The 26,480-nt window shown below is 45.7% G+C and overlaps 2 protein-coding genes across 4 annotated transcripts in view; both read left to right on the top strand.

Moving 5' to 3' along the window:
* Positions 1-2: 2 nt before the first annotated feature.
* On the top strand, positions 3-21,944 carry LOC128323038 (oxidative stress-responsive serine-rich protein 1-like). Of its 3 annotated transcripts, none has more exons than XM_053245542.1 (4): positions 3-254; positions 7,144-7,242; positions 11,412-11,522; positions 20,191-21,944. In XM_053245542.1, exons 1-4 carry the CDS (start codon positions 130-132, stop codon positions 20,876-20,878), a joined length of 1,023 nt encoding a protein of 340 aa, XP_053101517.1. In that variant the 5' UTR covers positions 3-129; the 3' UTR covers positions 20,879-21,944. The 3 variants fall into 3 exon arrangements, with proteins under 3 accessions (XP_053101517.1, XP_053101519.1, XP_053101518.1); XM_053245544.1 differs by having other exon boundaries at positions 204-341; XM_053245543.1 differs by lacking the exon at positions 3-254 and adding an exon at positions 4,729-4,816.
* Positions 20,261-26,480, top strand: part of JPH2 (junctophilin 2) — a 110,212-nt gene continuing 103,992 nt past the window's right edge. Inside the window, exon 1 of the mRNA XM_053245539.1 lies at positions 20,261-20,398. The gene's annotated coding sequence lies outside the window, so the exon portion shown is untranslated. The remainder of the gene's footprint in view (positions 20,399-26,480) is intronic.

Genomic DNA, 26,480 nt, shown 5'->3' with positions numbered 1-26,480 from the left:
GCTTACGTAAAGGAGGGAAGGTAAGGCGGCGCTTAGACCACGCTGCGCGTGCGCAGAGATAAGCGCTATTCTCCCTCCGCCAGGACTTCGCTTGAATTGTGGAGGACTCTCTGGTTTCCTTAAAGGCCGATGCTTTTACATCCGGGGTCCTCGTTGCCTGCCACTCACTCTCACTCTCTCACTCAGCCTTCACAAAACCCAGGGGCGCTCACCGCAGGGAACGCGAAGGACTCGGCGGACTTTCCCCCGTCTGTGTAAGTCTCCCCAAACTCCCTTTTCTGTAGGTCTGAGCCTCTCGCGGTGCCTGTGTGGCTCTTTTCTAGCCACTGCGGCTTACTCTGGTAAGTTCTCCTTCCAAGCAAGTTCTTGTTCAGCTTGGTGTATCAAGCAGAAACTCAGCCGGTGAAGCATTCGTTGTGATAGTGCTTGCATGCCGGAGAAAGCCTCACTGGTTGAGCTTCTGCCAGCTAGGTGACTGCGTTAACGGCACAAAAGCCCTGCCATTTAAAAACAAAACTCGATGACCTTTTTAGTAGTAGTAGTATTAGCTGGGTTGGGCTTGGCACATGGGCACGGGGTGGGCTTGAGCTAGTCTCTCGCTGCTTAACCTACCTCACAGGGTTGTTGTGAAGTTAAAATGCACCCATGTATGTTGTTCTGAAGTATTTTGGAAGAAGAATGGGATATAGATATGAATAGTAGTAATAGCGAGAGACTAGATCTTCTCAGCTGTAGCGTCTATCTTGTGGAATTCTCACCCCCACCCCAAACGATTTGTATGTCCACTTAATTGTTGGCATTACTGTGTGTGGCCAAGACTCTTTAAGAGTCTTTGGGCTTGTGTAATGTTCTGATTAAAAAAAAATAATCCATATCTTTGCCAATTATTTTAAACTTTCTTCTTGTGAACTGCTATGAATGAGTGTGTTCCCTCATGGTGATGAGGTATGAATGTTTTACTAAATAGGGTATGACATGGAGTTTAGATTAGCCTAATATGTTGGTTCTTGTGGCACCACTTTTTAAAGACTGATATATTTATTGTGGCATAAACTTTTATGAGTTCTGATCACAAAGGACAAATTAGTTAGTCTTTTGTGGCCAGAGCCCATGAAAGCTTATGCCACATTTTATCTATTTTATTTATTAAAAATGTCTTATATACCACCTCTTCTAAAGACTCTAGGTGGTGAACAACAATAATACCAATAACAATCATTTAAAAAATAATAATAATTAAAGGGCAAATGCCTGGCAAAACAGGTGAGTTGTAAGAAGGGCCTTAAAATCAGCCAGGGAGGGGACTGAATGAATGGGGGGGGGGAGAGAATGTTTCAAAGAAGAGGGATGGCCAGCTGAGAAGAACTCACAGGCTGGGATACAAACAGCTGAGAGAGGTGATCCTGGAAGTATACCGGTGCTAAACCCATAAGCCAGCACTTTGCATTGGACCTGGAAGCGAACAGGCAACCAGTGCAGTGACCGTAAAAGAGGTGTGACACTCTCAAATCTATGTCCACCCATAATGAGACGGGCTGCTGCATTCTGGACTAGTTGAAGCTTCCGAATCATTTTCAAAGTCAACCCTAGGGTAGAGCGCATTACAATAATCCAAATGAGAGGTAACAAAGGCATGAGTGACTGTTGCTAGGGCCTGCTGGTCAAGAAAAGGCACCCCTGGCCATGGCCTTCACCTGTTGTTCAAGCAGGAGCCGTGAGTCCTGAAGGACCCCCAGATCACGAAGAGTCCCTCTCAAGGGAAGCACAACCCCGTCAAGAGATAAACTCACACAGCAATTGGCCAGATCGCAAACTGAACAAGAGCAACTTAGTCTTGGAGGGATTGAGCCTGAGCTTGTTTTGACCCATCCAGGTCCTGACAGCCTCTGAGCCACCACATGGATGGCATCACCTGTTTGGCCAGGGGTAGAGATATAAAGCTGAGTATCATCAGCATATTGATGAAAATTTACCTCAAACTGACAGATGATCAGGCCCAGCAGCTTCATGTAGATGTTAATGAGAATAGGAGCAAGGACTGAGCCCTGTGGAATCCCAGAAGAAGGGGGCCAGGGTGCAGAACCCTCACCCCCAATTGACACCGACTGGAATTGCCCTGTGAGATAGGATCAGAACCACTGTTCCCTCTAAGAGGGATTCCCAGATGTTGTTGACTACAACTTCCAGAATCCCCAGCTGCAGTGGCTTTTGCTTGGGGATTATGGGAGTTGTAGTCAACAACATCTGGGGATCCCTCTTAGAAGGAAAACTGATCGGAACCACAGAAGAACAGTGCCCCCAAGGCCCAGCTCCAGAAGGATAGCATGGTTGATGGTATCGAAGGCCTCTGAAAGATCAAGAAGAACCAAGAGAGGTGTGCTTCCCATATCAAGGTTATGATGCAAGTCATCCAACAGGGCGACCAATGCCGTTTCAGTGCTGTGGCCTAAAACCTGACTGGCAAAGATCCAGGAAATCACTTTCCTCCAGGGCTTTCATCAACTGAGCACAAACCATCTTCTCCAGAATCTTACCAAGAAAAGGAAGATTGAAGATCGGATGATAGTCATCCAGATTATCAGGGTAGAGAGAAGCTTCTTCAGGAGGGGGTAGAGCACCGCTTCTTTAAAGGCTGATGGAACAAACCGCTCTCGAAGAGAGGAATTAATCGTCTCACGAAGACAGGACAGAACATTCCCCCTCGGAGCCCTAATGAGACTGGAGGGACAAGGGTCCAGGCTAGAGGTCACTGTGCCCACATTGGCGAGAATCCTGTCCACATCATCAGCCTCAACAAGCTCAAAGGTATCCCACATAGTATCACAAGACCCAGCCTCTTACCTCAGTGGATACTGACCAATTGGAATCCAACTCCGACCAAAGGCGAGCAACTATCAGCGAAAAACCTAGCAAACCTGTCACAGCGGCCAGACCAGCCACATGTTGTTCTGTGTCTCATGGTACTATGAAGCCAAACACAGCTACCTTTCTGAAATGTATTTCATCCATACATTCAGAGCACATGCAGTGCTAAAAGCAAGGGATGTTGTAGGCTGGGGTCTGGTGTGTACCTGTTCTCTTAGCTATGTTAAAAAGTGACATTTCTCCTGGGCTTTGTGTTGATCTATGACTAGTAGGATACCTGGCCTGGGTGTGTTGACTGAAGCTGTAGTGTACATGGTAGCTTGGCTTTTAGATTGACTCAGTAAATCTCAGTCAAGGAGAGGAGAGCTGGTCTAGTGGTAGCAAGCATGACTTGTCCCCTTAGCTAAGCAGGGTCCACCCTGGTTGCATTTGAATGGGAGACCACATGTGAGTAGGCATGTGCCTGAAACGTTTTGGAGGCCATTGTAAAGGCCTCCGAAACGTTTCGGTACTGGGGCGGTATTCGGTGTTTCGGCACCGGCGGGGGTAGTACTTTAAGGGCGGGGGAGGGTGTACTCACCCCCCCGCCGCGTTTTCCCTGCCTGCGCTCTGTAAATTTCAAGCCCCTCGGGGCGGCAGCGTTCCTCCCTGCTGCTCCATTTCCCCCCGTCGGCCAGAAGTGGTTGGAAGTTGCATGCGTACGTGCACCCGTAGTGCGTGCGCCCATAGTGCGTGCGCACGCGCTCGCAACTTCCGGCCAATTCTGGCCGACGGGGGGAATGGGGCAGCAGGGAGGAATGCTGCCGCCCCGAGGGGCTTGAAATTTTCAGAGCGCCTGCGGGGGAAACGCGGCGCTCCCCCACCCTTAAAGTACTACCCCCGCCGGTGCCGAAGACCATTCGTGCACATCCCTACATGTGAGCACTGTAAGATACTCCCCTCAGGAGGTGGAGCTGCTCTGGGAAGAGCATCTAGGTTCTAAGTTCCCTCCCTGGCAGCATCTCCAAGGTAGGGCTAAGAGAGATTCCTGCCTGCAACATTGGAGAAGCTGCTGCCAGTCTGTGAAGACAATACTGAGCTAGATAAACTAATGGTCTGATTCAGTATATGGCAGCTCCCTATGATCCAGTCTGAATGTATAGCTAGAGGCAACAGAGAGAGAAGCGAGTACCCCACTAAATACATTAAATGGTTCAGAAACAATGAAGCTGCCCACAATGCATATACTTTGCTGCAATATTAGAAGTACACTTATTCTGCTGTTTGTTAGACTAGAGGTAGGGAGAGCATCATCTGAAGTTTTCTATACTTGGCACAAAGTGGAGCTGCAATTCTGTGATCGCTAGACTTTCAGCAAACACTATGAATAGTAATCAGCTAAGAACTTTAAGGCTCTCAGCACAGTAGCCTCTTGGATTGTGGTTTCACTCAAAGGTTGCAAGAAGGTCATTGGGGAGATTTTTATGTTCCTAACTTCTGCTTAATACATTACCGAATTTGGGACTCTTTCTTAAACAGCTGGTTTTTTTAAAAACAAATCTTTTCTGTTGTAACAAGCAGTGGCCGGGTGATTATTAATTGTAAGAATGCCACCACACGTTTCTAGATAGGAAGTGTTTTTTAATTCACTTTATATTCTCTATTCACTCTATAGAGCTCAGTTCTTAAGGCACTTCTGTAAATATTATTTCAGTTAGGTTTTCTGTAGTTAGGCTGTTTGTACTTCTGACATCCAGCTGCTTTGGCAGTAATAGTAATATCATAGGAAGCAGGCTTGTAACTACTTCCTATCTTGTTGCCTGATTCAACATACATTATGACACATTCACATTTCTGGATGTGTCATAATGACATCCATCAAACAAGTAACTAAGAAACCTGTCTGAACTGAATCATTTCAGAGCAAACAAACATCATCAGCTGAGTGGAGTAGGGGGGAGAGTGTGTCCAAGTGAGCATTTTTCTGGCAATATATTTTCTACTGCTTTCATTTTATCTTTTGGTAATTTGAGAACTACAGACTTAAAATCTTTTGGGTTATATTTGAGACTATACACAATTTAGGCATATCAATTAAATATTTCAAAAGGTTTTAGCTTTTGTTTGTAGTAATGGTTCTACGTAGAATAATAGAGACACACAGTTGTATTGTTGTCGCTTGACACAAAATGATTTCAGATAATTTTATTTATACTTCAATTGCTTTCTTTCAAGATCCTATGCATGGTTACTCTGAAGTAAGTCCCACTGAGTTCAGAATGACTTCTTGATACCTATGCATGCTTGGGAGTAAATCCAATTGAATTCTGTGGGTCTTATTTCAGGGGGGAAAATGTCTTGTGCGTTAAGCTTGGTTGTATTTTGGTAGTTTTCAACTGCAAACTAAGCCCATGGCTCTGTGGTCGCCAGGAGTCGACACCGACTCAATGGTGCAACTTTACCTTTTTACCTAATTTTTGGTATGCAATGGATTATTTTGTATGGGGAAAATTCCATCATGTGAGCCTCCACTTGCAACCCAAAGGGGCCCCTGAGAGAACTACACCTAAGAAAGTACTGGGTAATAAAGATGTTTTCAACATCACCATATTGAATTCCACTCCTTTCTGTGAACAGCAGTGTCTTAGCCATGTTTTACATTGATAGGATATCTTGCCAGCCGGTTATGTTTTCTGTTAGTATTTCTAAATGTGCACAGTCTGTAAGGGAATGCCAGTCTATATAATGGCTGCAATCTTCTACACACTTTCTTGAAAGTAAATTTTGTTGCATTAGTGGGACTTGCTTCATAATGAACATCCTAGGGTTCAGTTGTTATAATACGTGTTGCCCTAAGCAAAGCAACTAGAGCTCTGTAGAAACTACCTGAAAGATTCATGGTAATAGAAATAATGAAAAGAGATTATATTCCACAGCTTACATATTTGTGTAAGAGTGGTAAAATGATATATAACAAAAGTGGTGATATGCTTAGATTTCAGTAGAAAATCATCAAATGAATAATTATGATTAATGATGCCAGATGTGTACAACTTTGCTTTCTGAATTACTCAGATAATCATAAATCTTTCTTAAAGCATTGCTTTCCAAGTGTATCCTGCTTGGAAAACTGCTAATACTTTGGTAGTTCTTGCTGTTGGTAGAATGAAACACCTTTGTGAGAACGCTAACTGATTTTATGCATGTTTATTTAGAAGTTCCATTGAATTCAGTTAACTCCAGCACAGTACCTCCACCTCCAGCACAGTACCTCCAGTGACTGTTGCTGGTGTCTATCTTGTTTTTTGTTTTTTTTAGAATGTGAGCCCTTTGGGGGCAGGGAGCCATCTTATTTATTTATTATATCTCTGTGTAAACTGCCCTGAGCCATTTTTGGAAGGGTGGTATATAAATTGAATTAATAACAACAACAACAACAACAACTTATTTCCAAAAGTTGGCATAAATAATTGTGTAAAGGCTGCTTACCAGGCTCGCCCCCCCTCCCCCAGTGGCTTAAAAAGGATATGTGCCTTCTAAGTATATTTTGTAGAATATACTACAAAATTCTAAAATGCAAGGCATATTTGGACAGGAATCAACAAATGAGTGCAAGATTGCAGTATCCTTTGTAGGTGCATCAGGGAAGTAACCTGCCTAGTGAGCAGGAGGCTGTTGATTCGAATTCCCGCTGGTGTGTTTCCCAGAACATGGGAAACTCCAATATTGGGCAGCAGCGATATAGGAAGGTGCTGAAAGGCATCATCTCATACTGTACGGGAGATGGCAATGGTAAACTTCTGTATTCCAGCAAGAAAACTACATGGTTCTGTGGTTGCCAGTAATTGACACTGACTCGACGGCACAACCTTTCCTTTCAACCTAGTATCATATACTGTATGGCCTGTGTGTGTTACTTTCATAAAGAGTTTCCTTCCTTATACAGACTTGGTAATAGTGAAGCAGTCCTACAAATGTGTGAAATAGTACTTACATTGTAACTCCTTTCTTTTGAAAATTCTGGCCTACTTTAGCACAGCAACTAGAAGCACCTAAATTGTGTCCCAATGCAGCTTACTATTGCTTTCTTGGCTCATAGACTTTTATATCATTTTATCTTCTTCCAGCAGAAGTAAAGTGTATTACTGAAGAGTTCACACTGAATTGTTTATTTCCTTATGTTTTGCTAGGGTCCTTAGGACTATATTACCTTCATTAGAGAAGTATAGTATATAACTTTGTATTCAGCTTTAGATGCTCCTATCTTATTCTGATTTGCTTTCATATATATATTTTTAGCCTGCAGAGAAAAAGAGCAGTGGATTGTTCCCCAACAATGCTGGAGATCGAGGAGAATCTCCAAGCAGCTTTCAAAAAGCTAAGAGTTGATGCAGAAAGGTAAGCACCCAGGCAACTATTAAAATAGAACTCTGAATGTTGTATGTACGACACAGTGTGAAATTGGAACAGGCTTTGGCTTTGTAATTCTTTTTTTAAGGTTGGGGAGAGAAGGTTGAATATATCTATGATTAGTGCATGCTGATGGCTAGGAAATTCCTTGCCTCTGTTACCCCAGACCTATGTCTTCTGCCACACCAGGAGGGAGGGAGGGTGAGTGTAGTGCCATTTGAGCACTTCACATAATTAGCTCGGTAAGTTTTCCTTGTCCTCCTTCGTAGGGTAGGTTGTAGTATTCCCTTACTAAACATAGGATCAGCTTGATTCTCAGAGGGCAGTGACTTGTCTAAGGTTGCTATGTAATGAGCTCATGACAGATTAGTTTTGAACTGATAATTTCTTGACTTGCAGTACTTACTTGCTGCAGTACACCTGTGAATTAGTTGAAAAGCAAATATAACCTAAACTTATTGCAGGATATAATTCTGTGCCCAGAAACTAATTTTAACTGAAATGCTACTGTCACAAAGGGCACAACATAATTTGCAATTCTTCGGGTAACCAGAATCCAAAACCAGGATTTGCTGGACTTTCAAACCATAGCTTATGCTTACTATGGTTTGCCTTGATGCTGGAATTGGCAAGCCATACTCAATGTGGCCATTGTTCTGCCCTCAGAGGCTGCTGCATCATAGATATGAGAGTAGATTTCTAAACTTGAAAAGCTGAAAGGATGGAAAAAAGAAGACAACTCTAAATCTTGATTTGCCTGTTGTATGTTTGGAAGCTCATATAGCAGCTTGTGATCAAACTATGGTTAGGTGGGCATAAGCCCAAACTTGACATGGTGTCTGAATTGAGTGATAGAACGGATTGAGGAAATAATTGCAGAGCATCATCTTGAGAAATGTGCAGCTTTGAGAGAAGTCTAGTGATGTGTGTATGTCAGGCATGACTTGGTAATCCACTTACCTCCAAGTGAGTTGCTTTGATTCATTTTACATTTCATTTGCCTTTAATTGGCCACAGCTGTATTTAAAGAGCATACCTGTGTATTTTAAATGAGGTGCTGTACTTTGATGCTACTTAGTACTTTAGTAACAATCTTCTAATGTAGCCAACGAAGTTCAGTTTATTTGCAGTTAACAGTAAGGTAGCATGTCTTAAAGGAGTCATACTGGAATAGAGCACATGTTTTCCTGGTCTGTCATCATTGGTAGCAGTCTATTGACTCAACTGCTTCATAAGAGCAAACTTAGTGACTCGGGCCAGTGGCTTGTTTAGTATCCTCTCTGACAAATGCTCTGGAGAGTGTAGTTCTGTTGGTCGTTTTTAGCCACTTGGTGGAATTGCATCTACTGTATGCTTGGTGGGAGTACTAGTGGTAATATAGCTAGTCGTTCTAGTTAATCAGAGGGTGGATGGGATTGGTGACCTCCATGAGACATCTGACATACAATTATTGGGCATCTCTTCTCTATCCATGAATAAATATGCAGAGCCTGTTTCCCAAGAATAGGGTTCTTGTACCTCTTTCCAAAGGTCACCTTAAGTGGCGCAGTGGGGAAATGCTTGACTAACAAGCAAAAGGTTGCCGGTTCGAATCCCTGCTGCTACTATAGCAGCGATTTAGGAAGATGCTGAAAGGCATCATCTCATACTGTACGGGTGGAGGCAATGGTAAACCCCTCCTGTATTCTACCAAAGAAAACCACAGGGCTCTGTGGGCGCCAGGAGTCAAAATCAACTTGATGGCACACTTTACCTTCTACCTCTTTCCAAGGAAAAGCTGACCAAAAACGTTGAACCTTGTCAAAGGGATCACTGCTTAAAAGTTCTCATTGGCATGGTGGTAGGGAGAGAGCAACTGTCCCTATTCAACTCCAGCACAGCATCTTTGTGGTGACTTTTGCTGGTGTCTACCTGTTCCTTTTGTAGCTTGTGAGCCCTTTTGGGACGGGGGGCCATCTTATTATTTATTTTTCTATGTAAACTGCTCTGATAACTTTTGTTGAAAAGCGCTGTGTACATATTTTTTGTTGTAGTAGTAATAGTGATGCTGCACATGTCATACTCTAGAGGGTGGAATAAATTATTAGTGTTTACTCTAAAAGCAAGATACTCTTTGTGCATTTCAGAAACATGCCCTATATTTATGGGAGAACTTGCAGGGCTATGTTTATTTCAGATTCATCTTAATTGCCCCATGGTAGATTTTTCCCAAGTAAGCAAACATTTTCCTCTGGCTTCTACATAATGTGTGGATGGCTGTTAAAAATGGAACATTTGTTAAAAATGGATCACTGGATGATATATAATCTATGGAAACTAGTGAATAAGCATGACAAAGCAGACTAAAGTAGAAAGGTTGAGTCATTATTGTGATAGAGAATGAAACTTGAAGGAATTTATGATGTAGTATACAGCCGCAGTTTGTCAGACAACTGGAATGCTTCTCATTGATGCAGTATACCTATACCAATGTACAGTACTTGCTAAAAAAAACACCAATAAGTTTGTGTGTGTGTGTGTGTGTGTGTGTGTGTGTGTGTGTGTGTGTTCTTTTGCTGCTTCTGGTGCAGTGATTTAGAAACCCTGAGGCTTCTTGGAAGCATGCCATGGTTCCTCAGTGAGGAGATTGCTGATGATGGACAAGCTGATTTGTCTGGCATTGGTGATGGTCTCTTGAAAGTACAGTTTCAGGAAGTGCTTCGTAGTGTTGTGTGGCATATTCAAAGGGTAATGATAAGCTTCAACACTTCTTTCTTTAATCTAAGGTACAGGAATGTAGCAGAGAGTGAACCTGATGTTGCCACTTCTAGAGCATCAAACAGTTCTTATGGTTAATGGTTTCTTTGTCTGGGTTGATTAGCCTCTTGATTTAAATGTCAAGAGAATGGTAAAGTGCCATTCCAGATCTTCAGGCAGTTCTGTTCTTATTTTGATAATTTGAAAAACTAGGTAACTAATTTCTGCAGTTGATGGGAATCCAAAAATGCAGGCTTATATGTTCCACTGTTGACCACATTTTGTGTGTACCAGAAGCACACATCTAATATGTGCCAATTTATCTTTAAGGAATAAATGTGTTGCTTAGCTGTGAACAAGGGCTACACTGCATGGGAGACTCATGAATCCCTCTCTTAATTTATCTTTGTTTAGGTAAAAGTATCTTTTGAGGAGTGTTTGATTCTGATTGGAGTGGCAACACTAGGGGAGGGAGGATTAAACCTCCCCTTGCCTTGATGAGAAAACATACAAATACCAATACTTTTTTCTTCAGCACAGTGAATATTTAGTGGGGGGAGGGTGTAATTTGCCAGTTGGTGTGAGGGGGGCAGGTTTAAACCCTCCCTCTTCCAGCTTTTCTGTTCCAATCAGATTCAGAGCCAGTCATGTTTGGTTTGGGGTAAACAAGAAAATGTTGGCATATCTGACCATGACTCTTCCACAGTTCATCTGTTTTAGCCCTTAAGATCAGTCAGGAAGCTGCCTTATACCGAGTCAAACCATGGGTCGGTCTATCTCAGTTTTGTCTATACTGACTGGTAGCAGCTCTCCAAGGTTATACGTGGGAGTCTCTCCCAGCCCTATCTTGAAGATGCCAGGGAGGGAACTTGGAACCTTGTGCATGCAAGCAAGCAGGTGCTCTTCCCAGAGTGGCCCCATCCCCTCAGGTCCCACGTGTAGTCTCCCATTCAAGTGGAAACCAGGGTGGACCTTGCTTAGCAAAAAGGACAATTCATGCTTGCTACCACAAGACCAGCTCTCCTCTTCTTAGCTGACTTGCTTCAAGAAGAATGTTTTCCTCTGTACAATGCTAAATAGTTTTGGTAAACAGTCTATAGATCCACCCCGGGCATGACACTATTTATGACAAATATTTATATGCTGCTTTTCAATTAAAGTTACCAAAGTGGTTTACATATAAATAAATAAAATGCTTCCCTGTCCCCAAAGGGCTCACATTCTAAAAAAGAAACAAGAAGGACACCAGCAACAGCCGCTGAAGGGGTGCTGTGCTGCGGATAGATAAGGCCAGTTGCTCTTCTCCTGCTAAATAAAGAGAATCGGCACTTTTAAAAGGTGCCTCTTTGCTCAGTTAGCAGGGGACATTATTTTGCTCATCCTTTCAAATGGTGATGTTGTACTTTCCCCCCCTGCATTAGATCCACTGCTTTGCTTCCTGTGAATGAGGCGACATCTCCAAGGGCTCTTGTTAGAACTACAGAAGAAACAAAAGTGAAGAATGTGTGTGCAAATAAAGAGAGCTGGCACTGGTAAGTTGAGTTGGACCTGATGGATGGAACTAACTTCATATGTGAAGTGCTAGCGTGCTGTCCAACATCTTAGTGCCTTGGAGCCACTTAAGCTGTAACACCACTTGTAGCATTGGAGCTGAAGCATGACCCTGTGCTCAAGAAGAACAGAGCAAATTGTCACTGTCCTGCTTCCAGATAATCTTTAACTATTCCCTTTTTGTAAAATAACTGACTGGCCTTCACACTTCTATTGATTGAAATGGCCTGGAAAATACTTTTCAAGGGGATCTTACTTCTGCTAGATCAGGGCACTGGTCTTTATTCAGCACATCAGTACCTCACAGGAATTGAAAGGCTAGCTGCAAGTCCATGATACGGTGTTATCAGATCCTAGTACTAGTGTGAGGGAACTGACTAGCCTGTACACTAATGCAAATGATTCATCTGGTATGTTGAGATAATGTAATTTATTGGGCATTGGAAAGCATGTAAGCGTGTTTAACCCTGTGCAAAAGTACAAACTACATGTATAGTAGGCGATCAGGTTCATTCTAGCCTGCATATAGTTCTGTCCCACATGTGTTGTGTCCTCCATTGTTGTGATGTACAGATTGTGCAGACAGGACCTATATGTGTATGCCTCTGTACAAAAGTACAGCCAAATGCTTGCACATGAGTAAGTGTGCTATGGGAACTGAATATACACAATTCTGATTCCTGCATCATGCATAGTGTGAATGTCTGCCTACAGGTTGTGTTGTCATGGATCTGTCTCAATGTAGCAACTGCTTATTAAAAAGGCTTTTTTCCACCGTAATCGGAGCCCATCCTTAACATAGGGTAATTCCATTACGCTATCGAGATCGACAGGAAGTTATCACAGCTGAGTTTTCCTGAAGGCTAGACTGAGTGCTAATCCCCAGTTCCTTTTCCTGTCACTTCAGGATCGGCAGCAGAGAGAGAGCTCTCGAAATATTTCAATTCCTTTTCTTCTTTTTCTGCCTATATTTCTACTTGTCTTTCGTGCACTATACCTGCTACGTTTATCTCTCGCTCAGCCGCACTGCGCTCAGAGCTCAAACTTTCTTCTTTAACAAACTCTTGAGTTTGCCGCCGCCGCGCCAATGGAGCGCGCTCACGCTGCCGACGTCATCATGGCTTCTTTGTCCGAGGGGGAGGCAATGGCCCCAATCGCCACCCTAGGAACGGGGGCGGATACAGCAGCTGGGCAGCAGAGGAGCCCTAAAAAGGCCACACTTTCTATGGGGGCCGAGGCTGCTCCAAGGAAAAAGGCTAAAAAAGCTAAGAAGAAGGAACGGCAAGCAGCGGAGCTGCTGGAAGCCGCCGAAAGCTCTCCAAGCCTCCAGTCGCTCGGCTGAGCGAACGCCTGCTTTTGCAGGCAGTTTGCCAGCAGCGACAACCACGAAGGATACCGTCCCCGAGGCTGCTAGCCCACCAGGGAACGGAAGCAAGGGGGAACGGAGCCGAAACGGCGACGGGCGCTCTACCACCGCCCGCGACTGCTGAGACAGCGACGGGCGCCTTGCCACCGCCCGCAACGGGATCATGGGGTACCAGGGCTCCGGACGGGCACGCCGCTCAACCCCCCTTACACGTGAGTAGACCCCCGCTCGGGCAAGGAGAACCAGAGCCACCCATCTCGGAGGAGGGGGCCACGTGGCTGAGGAGTTTTATAGCCAGGGAGTTTAAGAGCCTTTTCCCTGCCTTGGCCATGGAAGAGGGAACTATTCCACCCCCCTTGGGAGCGGGAGATAGGAGAGATTCGTCCTCCTCCCCAGATTCGGTGGTTTACAGGGGGCCTATTCCCGAGGGGGAAAGAGGACGTTTTATCCCAAGGGCACCCACGTCAAGAAAGAGGAGGCACTACCGCTCTCCCTCCTCCTCCTCCTCCTCCTCCTCCTCCTCCTCTGGGAAGGGAGCCCCTTCCCCCAAAAGAAGAGCTAGAAGGCGCCCACCCATCGCCCCTGCAGCTCCAACCCCACAGGGCCCAGAGGCAAGACCACCCACTGCCCCACAAGCGCCAGGCAGGGAACTGGTAGTACCCCCCAACCCCGAGGGTCCTGAGAGCCAGGACCAACCCTCCTTGGGGACAGAGGAGGGAGAGAGATCCGAGGAGGAGGAACTGACCCAACAGGCACCAAGTTCCTCCCGCTTGTTCACCCAGGCAGACTTTGAGGTCCTGCTGACAAAGGCGCGGCACACCATTAATGTGGTAGCCCCGCTGGATACCCCAGAGGTCAGACAGGAGCAGGACCAGGAGGTTTTCCCCTCCACCTCCAACCCCACTCCTATAGTTCCTTTTCCGCACCTGTTCCTAGCCACTCTCAAAGCAGAATGGAACACACCATTTTCACACAGGTCAGTGTCCTATTTTTATAACAAATTGTACACGGTCCCACAAGAGGTGGAGGCCTTGATAGCTCCCCCTGCGGTCGATGGCCTGATTATGCAACTGGTATCTGGAACCATACTGAGCAAGGAGGGGGATGAACAACTCAGGGCCCCGGAAGACAAAAAGTGTGAATCAATTTTAAAAAAGGCTCACGAGGCCTCTGCAAACGTTGTCAGAGCAGCAGCAGCAAATTCTATTTTTTTTTCCTGTGCATCAGTAGTTGGTCAAGATGGTTCCGCCGGAAAGTACAAAGTTGAGGCAGGGCATCAACAAGATGGCGAAGGCCTCAGCATTCATGGCAGATTCCAGCCTAGACTGCATCCAGCAAGCCTCAAGAGCCATGGTGTCAGCGGTGGCAGTCAGACGCTGCCTGTGGCTGAAACATTGGAAAGTGGATTCTAAGTCCAAACTCAATCTGGCCTCAACCCCCTTCAAAGGGGCGAAGCTCTTCGGGGACGCTCTAGAGCCCGTTCTTGTAGACACCAAAGACAAGAAGAAGGTGATGCCTTCATCCAGAACGGAGGGCCAGAGACCATTCAGAGCGGGAAGATATTCCCGCCCCACCTTCAGACAGACAAGCTACTCGTCAGGCAGTTCCTTTCGTGACTACCGGCAGTACAACCAACGACCAACGGGTCGCCCCCAGTGGCAACAACGACAGAGGGGAGGTCCTAGACAACCCTTCAACAAGCAATATCGGGCACCCTCCTTCCACCAGCGCAAGCAATGACGTGGTGCCGGTCAGAGGCAGGCTTCAGGGGTTCAAAGAAGCCTGGGCCTTGGCCACCTCCGACCAGTGGGTTCTCCGGACGGTCTTGCATGGCCTCACTCTGGAGTTCTCATCCCAACCCCCCGACAGCTTCCGAGAAACTCCCGTGCCCAGGAACACGAAGAAGAAAGCCCTATGACAGAGGCCATACATCATCTCCTCAGGATCAGAGCAATAGAGCAAGTACCAAGGACCGACGCTGGGCGAGGTGCATACTCAATTCTATTCTTGGTCCCCAAGAAGGACAGATCTTGGCAGGTGGTCCTAAATCTGAAACCACTGAACCACTACATCAAGAAACGCACGTTCAGGATGGAGTCCCTCAGAACAATCAAGCAAGTAGTACGGGAAGGAGAGTTCTTGGCATCAGTGGACCTGTCAGAGGCTTACCTCCACATCCCGATTCACCCACAGCATCGATGCTTCCTCAGATTTACCTTCGACAGCCAGGAGTACCAATACAGGGCAATGCCCTTCGGCTTGTCCTCAGCACCCAGACTGTTCACAAAGATCATGGTGGCCCTGATTGCTTACATCAGGGCCAAGGGTGTGTGCATGCACCCGTATCTGGACGATCTTCTCATACGCTCGCACTCGCTACTGAGGGCCAAAGAGGATGTCCAGAAGACGCTGGATCTCCTAACCGCACACGGCTTTGTGGTGAACCAGAAAAAGAGTCACCTATTACCCACCCAAAGGCTCAGACATCTGGGAGCAATCTTCGACACATCCAAGGGTTGCATCTACCTAGACTCAGAAAGGAAGAAGATATTTCGGCTCACTTCTTCAGTACTGGAAGCACGCTCCTGCCACCTCTTGACACTGGCGGCACTACTGGGCTCCATGACAGCTTGCATAGAATGCACCCCCTGGGCCAGGTGGCATTCCCGCAGTCTACAGTGGTTCCTGCGCCCGTACCAGGACAACATTGCAACTCGCTCTCGACTGCACATCCAGATCCCACTCACAGTTCGGGTGTCACTGGACTGGTGGAGATCCAGAGCCCTAGCCAAGGGCCGACCATTCAACATTTCCAGCAGAATCACAATAACAACAGATGCAAGTCTGGACAGATGGGGAGCACACCTGGGTCACCGGTTCGTGCAGGGAAGGTGGCACCCATGGGAAACCAAAAGGTCGATCAATCTGCTGGAGCTCAGAGCAGTACTGTTGGCGCTGATCCATTTCCGTCGACACATCAAGCACCGACACGTGCACATTCGCACGGACAACACAACAGCAAAGGCACATATCAACAACCAAGGGGGAACGAAATCCAGACAGCTGATGCAGGAGTCAGCAAAACTCTTCACGTGGGCAGAAAGGAACCTCCTCTCCATAACAGCAGAACACCTCAGCGGTGCCTCAAACCACAGGGCGGACTGGCACAGCAGGAGACAAGTAGATGCGGCAGAGTGGACCCTGAACCAGGAGGTCTTCGAGAGGATGGCCCACGTCTTGGGCCGACCAGAGGTAGACCTTTTCGCCACTTGCGAGAACAAGAAGGTGCCACGATTCATGACACGGTTCATGACATGGCTCCCGACACCCAGGAGCAGAAGGGACGGATGCCCTGTCCAGCAGATGGCCGAAGGGCCTACTCTGTGCGTTTCCTCCAACAGCGATAAGCACCAGGGTGATCCAGCAAACACGACACGAGAAGGCCAAGGTCATCCTAATTGCCCCCTGGTGGCCACGTCGACCGTGGTTCGCCGACCTACTCGTAATGTCAGTGCTACCACCCTGGCCCCTTCCAAGGAGACCAGACCTTTTATTCCAGGGCCCCATTCTCCATCCCGACCCAGATTGGCTCCAACTCTACACCTGGACGTTGAGTGGCAAGCGCTAGCGGAGCTAGGGTACAACCACAAGGTACAAACGATGATACTAGCCTCCAGGCGTGCATCCACCAACAGAATTTACCAAACCACATGGAGGAGCTTTTCACTATGGTGCAGAAGAAAGGCAATTGCACCTATCACAGCAAAGGTGGGGAAAGTGCTACTATTCTTATAAGACGGCCTGAATCAGGGTATGCTGCCTAGTACACTACACAGACAGACTTCAGCCTTAGCATCCATACTGGAACTAAATTCGAAGGGCTCGTCTCTCCTCCTTCACCCCCATATCAGACATTTTCTGAGAGGAGCCTCCAACTTGGCACCTCCTCCATTGCCAAGATTCCCATCATGGGATCTGAACAAGGTTCTGAATGCACTGACAGTATCACCGTTCGAACCACTTAAAGAGGCATCTCTCAGAGTGCTCACGGGGAAGGTACTATTCCTGGTGGCTATCACTTCTGCACGCAGGGTGTCTGAACTGAATGCACTTTCGGTGCGCAAGGAGCTGTGTGTATTTCAAGAGGATTCAGTGGTCTTGTACCTGGACCCTACCTTCCTACCCAAGGTGAACTCGATCTTTCACAGGGCACAACCAGTAATACTTCCTTCCTTCTGCCCTAAGCCATCCCACCCACGGGAGAGGTCATGGCATTCCCTAGACATCAGGAGGGCCCTACGTACATACATCAGGAGGACAAAGACGTTTCGCAAGACTGAGTCCCTCTTTGTATCTTACAACCCCACCACCATGGGAAGAAAGGTGTCGAAGGCTACCTTGGCAAGATGGATACGCGACACCATTATACCAGCCTACAATACTTTAGAGCTCCCTGTACCACGAGGCATTACAGCACACTCTACGAGGAGTGCAGCTACCTCGGCAGCTTTCTCAGCCCGAGCATCTCTGCAGACTATCTGCCAGGCAGCAACGTGGGCCTCAGTCAGTCCGTTTATCAAACACTACAAGATCTCAGCGTTCCACGAGGAGCAGGTGGCCTTCAGCTGCATGGTCCTCCAGCAGGTGGTCTAGCACATTTTACGTGACTTCCGCGACCCGCCCACACAATACTTACTGTTCATCTGGCTGGGGTATGTCCCTATGTTAAGGATGGGCTCCGATTATGGTGGAAAAAGGAACATTGGGTCTTACCTGTGAAGGGTCCTTTTTCACCGTAATCGGAGCCCATCCGACCTGCCCCGCGGAAGTCAAGGGGAAGTAGTTCGATATCCGATAGGTCTCCAGCGGAAGTTTTTTTTAAAAAAAAATATTTTTAAATGTTTAAGAAGTTTGTTATTAGGTACATAGATTGGGTAAGGTTTTTTACTTGTGGTTTCAATAGGTGTTAACAGAGACTGGGGCGATACTTGAACCATATGACGCCACGCAGATGGGCCGATCTGGTGGCAACGGTGAGCCTACCCTAACACTTCCTTATGTTCTTCACCTTAACCTCAAAATACAGCTCTCTCTCTCCATAGTCGTCACAGCACAGCATCCTTCAGCACGACAGTCGGAACTGGGGATTAGCACTGTCTAACCTTCAGGAAAACTCAGCTGTGTTAACTTCCTGTCGATCTCGATAGCGTAATGGAATTACCCTATGTTAAGGATGGGCTCCGATTACAGTGAAAAAGGACCCTTCACAGGTAAGACCCAATGTTCCTTTTTCTGTATCATCATTGTCTTTCATTAGAATAAAGCAAACTAGCCAACTTGTAAGTATTTGGGGATGTTGTCTAATAGACACACTTTTGGGGGGGGGGGAATAAGAAGACATTAGTGCTACATTTTATTATCCTCTTCAAAAGAATCCTGCTTCACTTCTAAAATGAGCACAAGTCTTAGGCTGCTTGTATTAATGAAGGAAATGTTCAGAACTATAATTGTTCCTCACTGACTTCCACAAGTGTTGCATCTATGGATCAGCTCGGATGTCATGTGGAGTCGTAGTTCACCTTGGTTCTGTGTCATGTCCTCTAGTCTTGAGTGCTCGCATGCTCCCCTCACCCCACCATGTGCAAGGAGAAGAATACTTCTGATTGTGGCTTGGAACAAGCCAGGATTTGCTGTGACTAGTTGTGTGAACGAACCATTCGATCGTGGACCAGACCAGTCTCCAGGAGAGGTGGTCTGGTCCACAACCGAGCCTGGTCCATGGTGGACTGGTTCGACAGTTCAAGGGACTATGCTTGTAAAAGTGATTTCGGTGAGGATTCCCCTTTACAAGTAAAGGGAATCCTGGCTTTAAAAGGCTTCTAAAGGGTAGCTGGGGGTGGTGGCAAGAGTACCTTTTTTAAAATAGTTGTAAGGTTCCTGAACCACGCTGCCACAGTGTGGGTAGGCTGCTGGGGGAAGCGCCAGACCGGTAAGCGCCTTCCAACTTCTTTTAAAGGTGCCTTCTTGCCACCCCCACCCCCCGGCGCCTTTTAGAAGCCTTTTAAAAGCCAGGATTTCCCTTTGCTTGTAAAGAGGAATCCCCACTGGATTCTCCTTTACAAGTATATCCCCTTGAACCGGGTCAAACCAATGGACTAGCCAGTCAGCTCCACTGAACCGGTTCAAGGACCAGTGGTTCTGTTCAAATTCAGACCGAACTGCTAAAATCAGTCCACATACACCCCTAGCTGTGACGTCTGAATGCAACAAATCCTAGTTTGTAAAGGCTGATTTTGCAAACAAATCAGAATCTGAACTGGACCTGTGCTTATACTTGCGTACAGTCAGGCATGTACAAATCTGCTCACCAGTGGTGAGTGTCTCTAGCCTTCTGGAAAGCACCACACACATCTCCTCCCCAGAGGTCTGATTTCCACTGCCATATTTGAGAAGTTAAGAAACAGCAATCCATTCTGAGCAGTCGAGAGAAGGCTTCCACTGTTTATTACCATCTCCATAGCCCAGTGCAACTGACAGACCTGCTTCTTTCCTGTCGGTGTGCCAGAAAAGGATCTGAGGGAAGAGAGTGGATTGGTGGCCACCACAAATAATGGCTGACTAGTGGGCTAAGCCTGAATTTGTGGATTTCTGCTTATAGAAGTATCTGTACTCCTGCATAGGCAAGGTGGAAGTGTGGGGATGTATTCATTAAAGGGAGGTCCCCTACCTTGCACCACCTCTGCTTATTGTGAAATCAGAAATGTTAAACACTTTAGTCTGTAGTAGTATGGGTGTAATTTCATAGAGGGCCATCTAGACCAGCCAGGGATTCTTCACATTGGGTCCCCAGATGTTATTGAACTTCAACTCCCATAATCCCCAACCAAAGGCCACTGAGGCTGGGGATTATGAGAGTTGAAGTCCAAGAACATCTGAGGACCCAGCATTGAGAATCCCTGATTTTGACCAAGGCTTGTGCAAGCAAAACACTTCTGTTTGTGCATGGAAGGGAGGGACAATTTTTGCTACTCCCTGCTTCCCTTGGCAGGGACCCTCCCTCTTCCCAATTCACTGCCCATAGACTCTGTCATAACAGTTCTCCAGTATTTTGCTTAACATTGCCATTGGCAAGAAAAGAGTTTTCTGTCCAAAGCATATGTGCAAGAAGTGCTCTTTTGGAAGAGCAAAAAGCTGTTTAACTACATTCCTCCTCATGGCTTACAGTATGAATGGCTGTGTAACTCAGCAGACTGAACTGCTCACTTGCACATTCTATCTTCCAGGTGTGTAAAGAAACCTTTGCGAGGAATAGTGAGAACCCAGCGTCACCGCCAGTCAAAGTCTCCAATACTCCACCCTCCTAAATTCATCCACTGCAGTCCCCAAACGTCTTCTGGCAGCCCGCCCATGCATAAGAGCCCGAGTGACACTTCTGAAAGCAGCCCTGGTCTGGATGTGGTCGCCCCGAAGGAGTCCGCAAAGAATGACCAGGCCAGTCACCCTCTTGGCAATGCTGATCAAAAGCAAGCCAGTGCTGAGCATTCTGGGGTGTCTACTGTTGAAATATCCAACAAACAACCCCCCAACAGGCCTGCTGATGTCTGTCTTCCCACAGCAATTCTAAAGGCCACAGGTTTTTCTGACTTCCATTCTGTGTCTGAGCAAAATATAGGGAATCTGTGTATGTGCACAGATGAGGCCTGCCAATGTAAGCAATGGCAGGACATGAAACGATACATGTTTTCTGGCCTGCAACACTCTCGCCAATCAGCATCTGAAAGACCAGCACATGTGCAAGAGAGCACCCAATCTTTCCCATTAAGAACTTCTTCCAGCTCTCTCAAGTCTTGCTCTGAGCAAGCCAGGGCTTATGTGGATGATGTGACTATGGAAGACCTTTCAGGGTACATGGAGTGTTTCTTGTATATCCCTAAGAAAATGTCCCACATGGCAGAAATGATGTACACTTGACAACAGTGGGCTCTAGTGAGAAAAGGACTTTGGTTTCTGCCCTTGGTCACACTCCATCTCATAAGCAGCTGCTCCCTGTGCTTGTAATAAAGGCACTTTGCATCACAACCAACATGTTCTTTACACTTGTTAGTTAACCCCACCTCTGAAACCAGGTGCCTGCAGATGCAGTCAACAAGATCAGGGAATAATGCTGTCTTGTATAGGCCAATAAATGGGTAGTTCAGATAACTGACGAACATCAAGATTGGACAGTTGTGATTCTGCAAATCTGTTCAGATGGAATACGAATGTTTGACTTTTGAGACCTAATGCAGCATCTTGTCTACCTGTGATAACTTTTGCAGTGATGGCTTACAACTTCTGTACAGATCCATGAGTTATTGTAACCAATGGGGGGAAACAAACAGTTCCAATGTTTTGTTATCTTGTCTCTTTTCTTGATATCTGGGTCTTCTCCAGATGCCTGATTTAGTTTTGGGAAGTACAGTGTTTATCAGCTAAATGAGGACTTGAAGTGTAAATTTTCTTCCTTAACTGGAGGAAAATGTATTTCTTACTTTTACAGAAGATTATTCTGTAGGATTCTAGCAATAACTAATGGGGAATCTAAACTTTGATTAAGTAATGCAAGATATGGACAGATGTATGAATAAGACAGTCTGGCCTCTAGATGTCAGCCGTGCTCCATATCCATGATGAAATGCAACCTTTGCCAGGGGTTATACTTGTGCATAAACTAAGCTTCTTGCAGCATCTACCTGAAATGAAAGCTAAATGGCTTTCCTATAATATTTGCAGCTTCTTGCAGCATCTACCTGAAATGAAAGCTAAATGGCTTTCCTATAATATTTGCAGCAAGGAAGTGGGTCTTTATATACAGCCCTTTATGTTTACAGCTACAAAGATAAAGTCTGTCAAATGTTTATACTTTGTGCTAGAGACAGTTGGCATAATATGTAAATGAGATGTGGTCTGTTTTTAAAAGGCAATAATACATCTGTTTGAATTTCTAGACTAATAAAAAGTTGTGCTGCCTCAGGGTAGCATAAAACATGCTTGGGAACTGTTTCTGAGAACAGAGTCGCTTTGTTGCAAAATCAACACTTGAAATCAGTTCACAACTAAGCAAATACACCCCAAAGCCATATCCTGTGCAGTTGTGCCCCCATTGTTTCTTGCCTTGAGTGGCAGTAGTCAAGAATTTCATACTACATTTTTGCTGCCTATGTTCTGAGACTACTTGTCTTATGCCAGTAACCTTTCCCCCCACCTCCTCTCCATATAGGGACCCCCAACTCTGCCAGGTAAGTTGACTCAAAAGCTTGTAGGAAGCTGTTGCTCTAAAAGTGTGTTTGCCAGTGCACCTTTAAATCTATGGCATATTTTCTCCTTTTATGTGTAGGGGATGCAGACTTTCTGCTAGTAGAATGCTGGCGGATTTTTCTTGCTGCATGGCTTGTATACTTTAGTTTCTGCTCAGAACCCGAGGAACATTAAGTAGCATCCAGATTAATGTTCTGCCCACGGAAGTACATTCCCCTTGTTTGAGTGGGGAGGGGGTTACTATATCTTTCTTCCACTTCCATCTGTAGCCTTTGTCTCAAAAAAATGTCCTTGAGAGTTCTCCAACCCTCAGGGATATATATTTATTAAGTGGGAGCGGCAAAAAAATTTCCCTCCCCACTCTCGCGCAAACAGAATGTACTTTTACCTAAGGAGAATGTTAGTCTGGATACTGCCTGTTATCTCACTTTCTAGTAACAATCTGGATTATTAATCAAGGTGATTTTTTGGAGAGAACACTTGCAAGATGCAACTTAGTGGCTTTAGTGTAAACATGGATTACTGTGACTGACTTTTTTCAAGCAAGTCGACTGTACAATGAACTAGGTATGTACTATCTGCATGTGTGTGTTTCCTCGTACCCCCACCCCACCCCCGAGTTGTACTTCAATGCAAAGACTTTTTCATCATTGGCGGTATTAAGGCACAGAAGCTGGGGACAGAGTTAATCTGGAAATTCCTGGTACTTTCATTATTGTAATGGCTGTATAATGTGTTAGAAGTAACACGGATTATCTCCATATCTGCCTTTGTGGCTGCATAATGAGCACCTGTTTCCTGTAATGTGGCACTTGGGAAATATCACTTATTTTGCCTCTGGTGTTAGTCTTCTGCATAATAAGGGACAGGTGTGACTGAAGAGGGCCGAAAGATTCGATGAATATGCTATGCTTATTCCTGCCTCTCTTTTTCTCTTTGCACTTGTCCGTCTTTCTTGGAATATAGCCTATATTTTTATATTTATCAAAGGCTTTCTATTTTGCCTTTCCATATAGAGACCTTGGTAACTCGCATAAAACATGACCAGAAAATAAACCAACAGCATTGATGGGTTTCCTGTGCATGGCATAGTCCTCCCTTCTGAGTGCACAAGAGACTGTTCACAGCAGAAGGCTTGCTTAGTAAGAATAAGTAAGTAATGTTTTGACTGGTGTAAAAACTTTTAAATGGGAAAAAAGGGGCAAGGATTGATCATCTTTGGAGAGGGAGTAGCCAGCACCATACATGATCCCTAGCATGCTTGCTTATGATTAGGTAAAGTGTGCCATTGAGTCGGGGTCAACTCCTGGCGACCAGAGAGCCCTGTGATTGTCTTTGGTAGGAGGGGTTTACCATTGCCTCCTCCCATGAAGTATGAAATGATGCCTTTCAGCATCTTCCTGCATCGCTGCTGCCCAATATAGGTGTTTTCCATCGTCTGGGAAACATACCAGCGGGGATTTGAACCGGCAACCTCTGGCTTGCTAGTCAAGTCATTATGTGGCTGCTTATGATTAAGAGCCATTAATTTACAGGAGAGTTGTAGCTCCATGATTAGTGAATGAAACATCCGAGTACACCTTGGTTGGTGGGGATAACTATTGTGTCTACATACACAATAATGTGACTAATAAAGGGATGGGTGGTCAAAGGTGTTGACTTGGATCATAATTTTTGGCATCATATACACACATACACACTCACTCACTCACTCACTCACTCATACACACACATATATGCAAAGGTCATCTGTGGCAAGCCCCACCCACACAGTGCTTTACCATTTGTAGGTAACAGTAGCACCATGGTAATTCAGCAGTGGGGATTCCATATGCAGATAGGGAAGAAGAGTGGGTAGGGGGCGAGTGAGCGAGCGGTGGGGAAGGGGTGGTTGACACTGAGCAATAAAGCAGGGGCTGTGGCGAGGGGCAAGGAGAGCAACAAAGTCCTAGCACATGCTCTGTTCGGGTTCAGCTAGTTCATTTTATTAGCCTACTTTCCTTAAGGATAGTAAGCTTATGAGATTCTGTGTGTGTCCGTATTGGCAATGCCGATTAGGGATGTGCGCGGAATTGGGTGGGGGTGGTTTGAAGGGGTGGGGTGGGGTTGGACTTTAAGGGTGGGGGAGGGTGCACTTACCCCTCTCCCTGCTTTCCCCCCGCTGGCGCTCGGTTCCTGTAAAATCCTTTGGGGCAGCAGCTAACCTCCCTGCCACCCCTTCCACTCTTCGGCTGGAAGTGGCTGGAAGTACCAGGTGGATGCGCACACGTTGCAATAGTGCATGAGCCTGTCTGACGTACACAAGTGTGTGCATGACATGTACCAGGTACTTCTGGCCGAAGAGGGGAAGGGTCGGCAGGGAGGTATGCTGCTGGCCCAAAGGATTTTACAGGAACCGAGCACCCACAGGGGGAGGAGTAAGTGCACCCTCCCCCACCCTTAAAGTCGGACTCTCCCCCCATCGCTGACCTTTCAAACCAGCCAGTGTTTGAACCTGTTTGGAGGCCCGTAAAAGAGCCTCCGAACAGGTGCGTGCACATCCCTAATGCCGATTTGAACCAAATTTGGTACAGTTGTAAGGACACCTCAATGGTGTAGTTCGTGGTGATGTCATCCATCCCAATTTAAGATGACAGATGTGTTAATGTTTGAGGTGCACGTGGACTAACTCACGAAGATGTTAATTAACAATTAAGATTATAGTGAATGGAAAATAGGCAGATTAGTTCTTACCAGAACTTGTTTTATAAAATTATTTCCTACCCTTTAATGCAAAAACTTTTTTCTGTGGCAGATTACTGATGATGAAAAACTAAATAGTAATATAAACAATTACAGATTAAACAGGGTAAAAGCAGCAGCATAAAACAACTTCATCAGAAGTTAAAAGGCCTGGGAAAACAAGAGGTCTTTGCCTGGCACTTAAAGGATCCCAGGCAACATTCCCCGTAGAGAACATTCCAAAGGTGAGGTGCCACAACTAAGGCCCTTTTGCCTTGTTTCAGATGGCAGGTGCAGCTTGAGGAAGGCCTCCTGAGATGACCTAAATATACAAGTAGGTTTGTGTTGGGCTAGGCAATCCTTCAGGTAGCCAGATCCCAAGCTGTTTAGAGCCTTAAAACTTTAGCACCTCAATTTTTATAGTCTATAGAAAGATAAATGGAGATATGGCTGAAATTACTTATCTGGAGCAGGTTGCAGTTGTGCATGAGGAGGTAACTACATTTATCTAGAAATGGTAGTCATGGGATCAAGAAAACAAGTGAAGGGTCTTCTCCACTCTGGGGGAAAAAGTGTTTTCAGCATGTTCCACCTATGCCCTTGTATACTCGGTGTGTTATAAATATAACACTTTTGTTGCAAGCTCTGACTGATTTAGTCCAAGTTCAGCTAACTTTGAGACTATAGAAGCATAATGTTGACTCTTAAGTAGTGAAGTGCTGCCTGCATATTACAGGAATTGCCTAAATGGTTTACAACAGTAGGTACAATTCAGTGAAAGTGAAGTATGTTTTTAGTTCCACTTAAATCAAGGCACTATTTAATCTAAAAAAGTTTGGAGTCAGGGTCACCTCTCTCAGCTAAAATGTAAGGGAAATCAAACTTGTCTTAGACACAGATGGTCTTCCTCTGCTATGTATGTACACCTAAAAATGCATTTGCCTTATGTATGACACTGTCCTTGGGTTTGCTTCGGTCCCAGTGGGAGCCAAAATACGCAACCAGTAGAACTATATGATCCTGTTTCTGCAGGACAGTACACTTCAAGCTGCAGTTGGAGACTGCATTTTGAATGCTTCCCCATATAAGGGAATTCCTCCCAACAGGCTAGCTTTCTGTGTTCAAAAAGATTCTTATGCAGGAAAGCATTCAAACAGACAATCTCCAGCTGCAGTTCGTACAGTCTAGCAGGGTACAGACCCTATGATTCTTCAGCACAGCTGCCTGCAGTTTCTGTAAAATCTAGCAGCTGAACTACCATCCACACTACTTGTGCCAGGAAGCTGTCATTTTCTACTACTTCTGCTAACATCGAAACGCTTGGGGCAAATAGCGGCCAGCTGCATAGTGTGCCTGTGGCTAATGATGACAGTCAGATACATAGTGTACATCCTTATCTGTGAGCAAATTCCAGAATGGGTAGCTGTGTTAGTCTTAGACTTTATAAAGACTAACAAATTTCTGGCATGCACTCCTGAAGGTCAGTGCCTACTTCATTATGCACTGGACACAGTGGGCTTTATCCTATGAAAACCTATGCCACAGCAAATATGTT

Source organism: Hemicordylus capensis, chromosome 4 (genome assembly GCF_027244095.1).
Source record: "Hemicordylus capensis ecotype Gifberg chromosome 4, rHemCap1.1.pri, whole genome shotgun sequence".
In the NCBI taxonomy this organism is placed as follows: domain Eukaryota; kingdom Metazoa; phylum Chordata; class Lepidosauria; order Squamata; family Cordylidae; genus Hemicordylus; species Hemicordylus capensis.
This window is presented reverse-complemented; position numbering and strand designations above follow the sequence as displayed.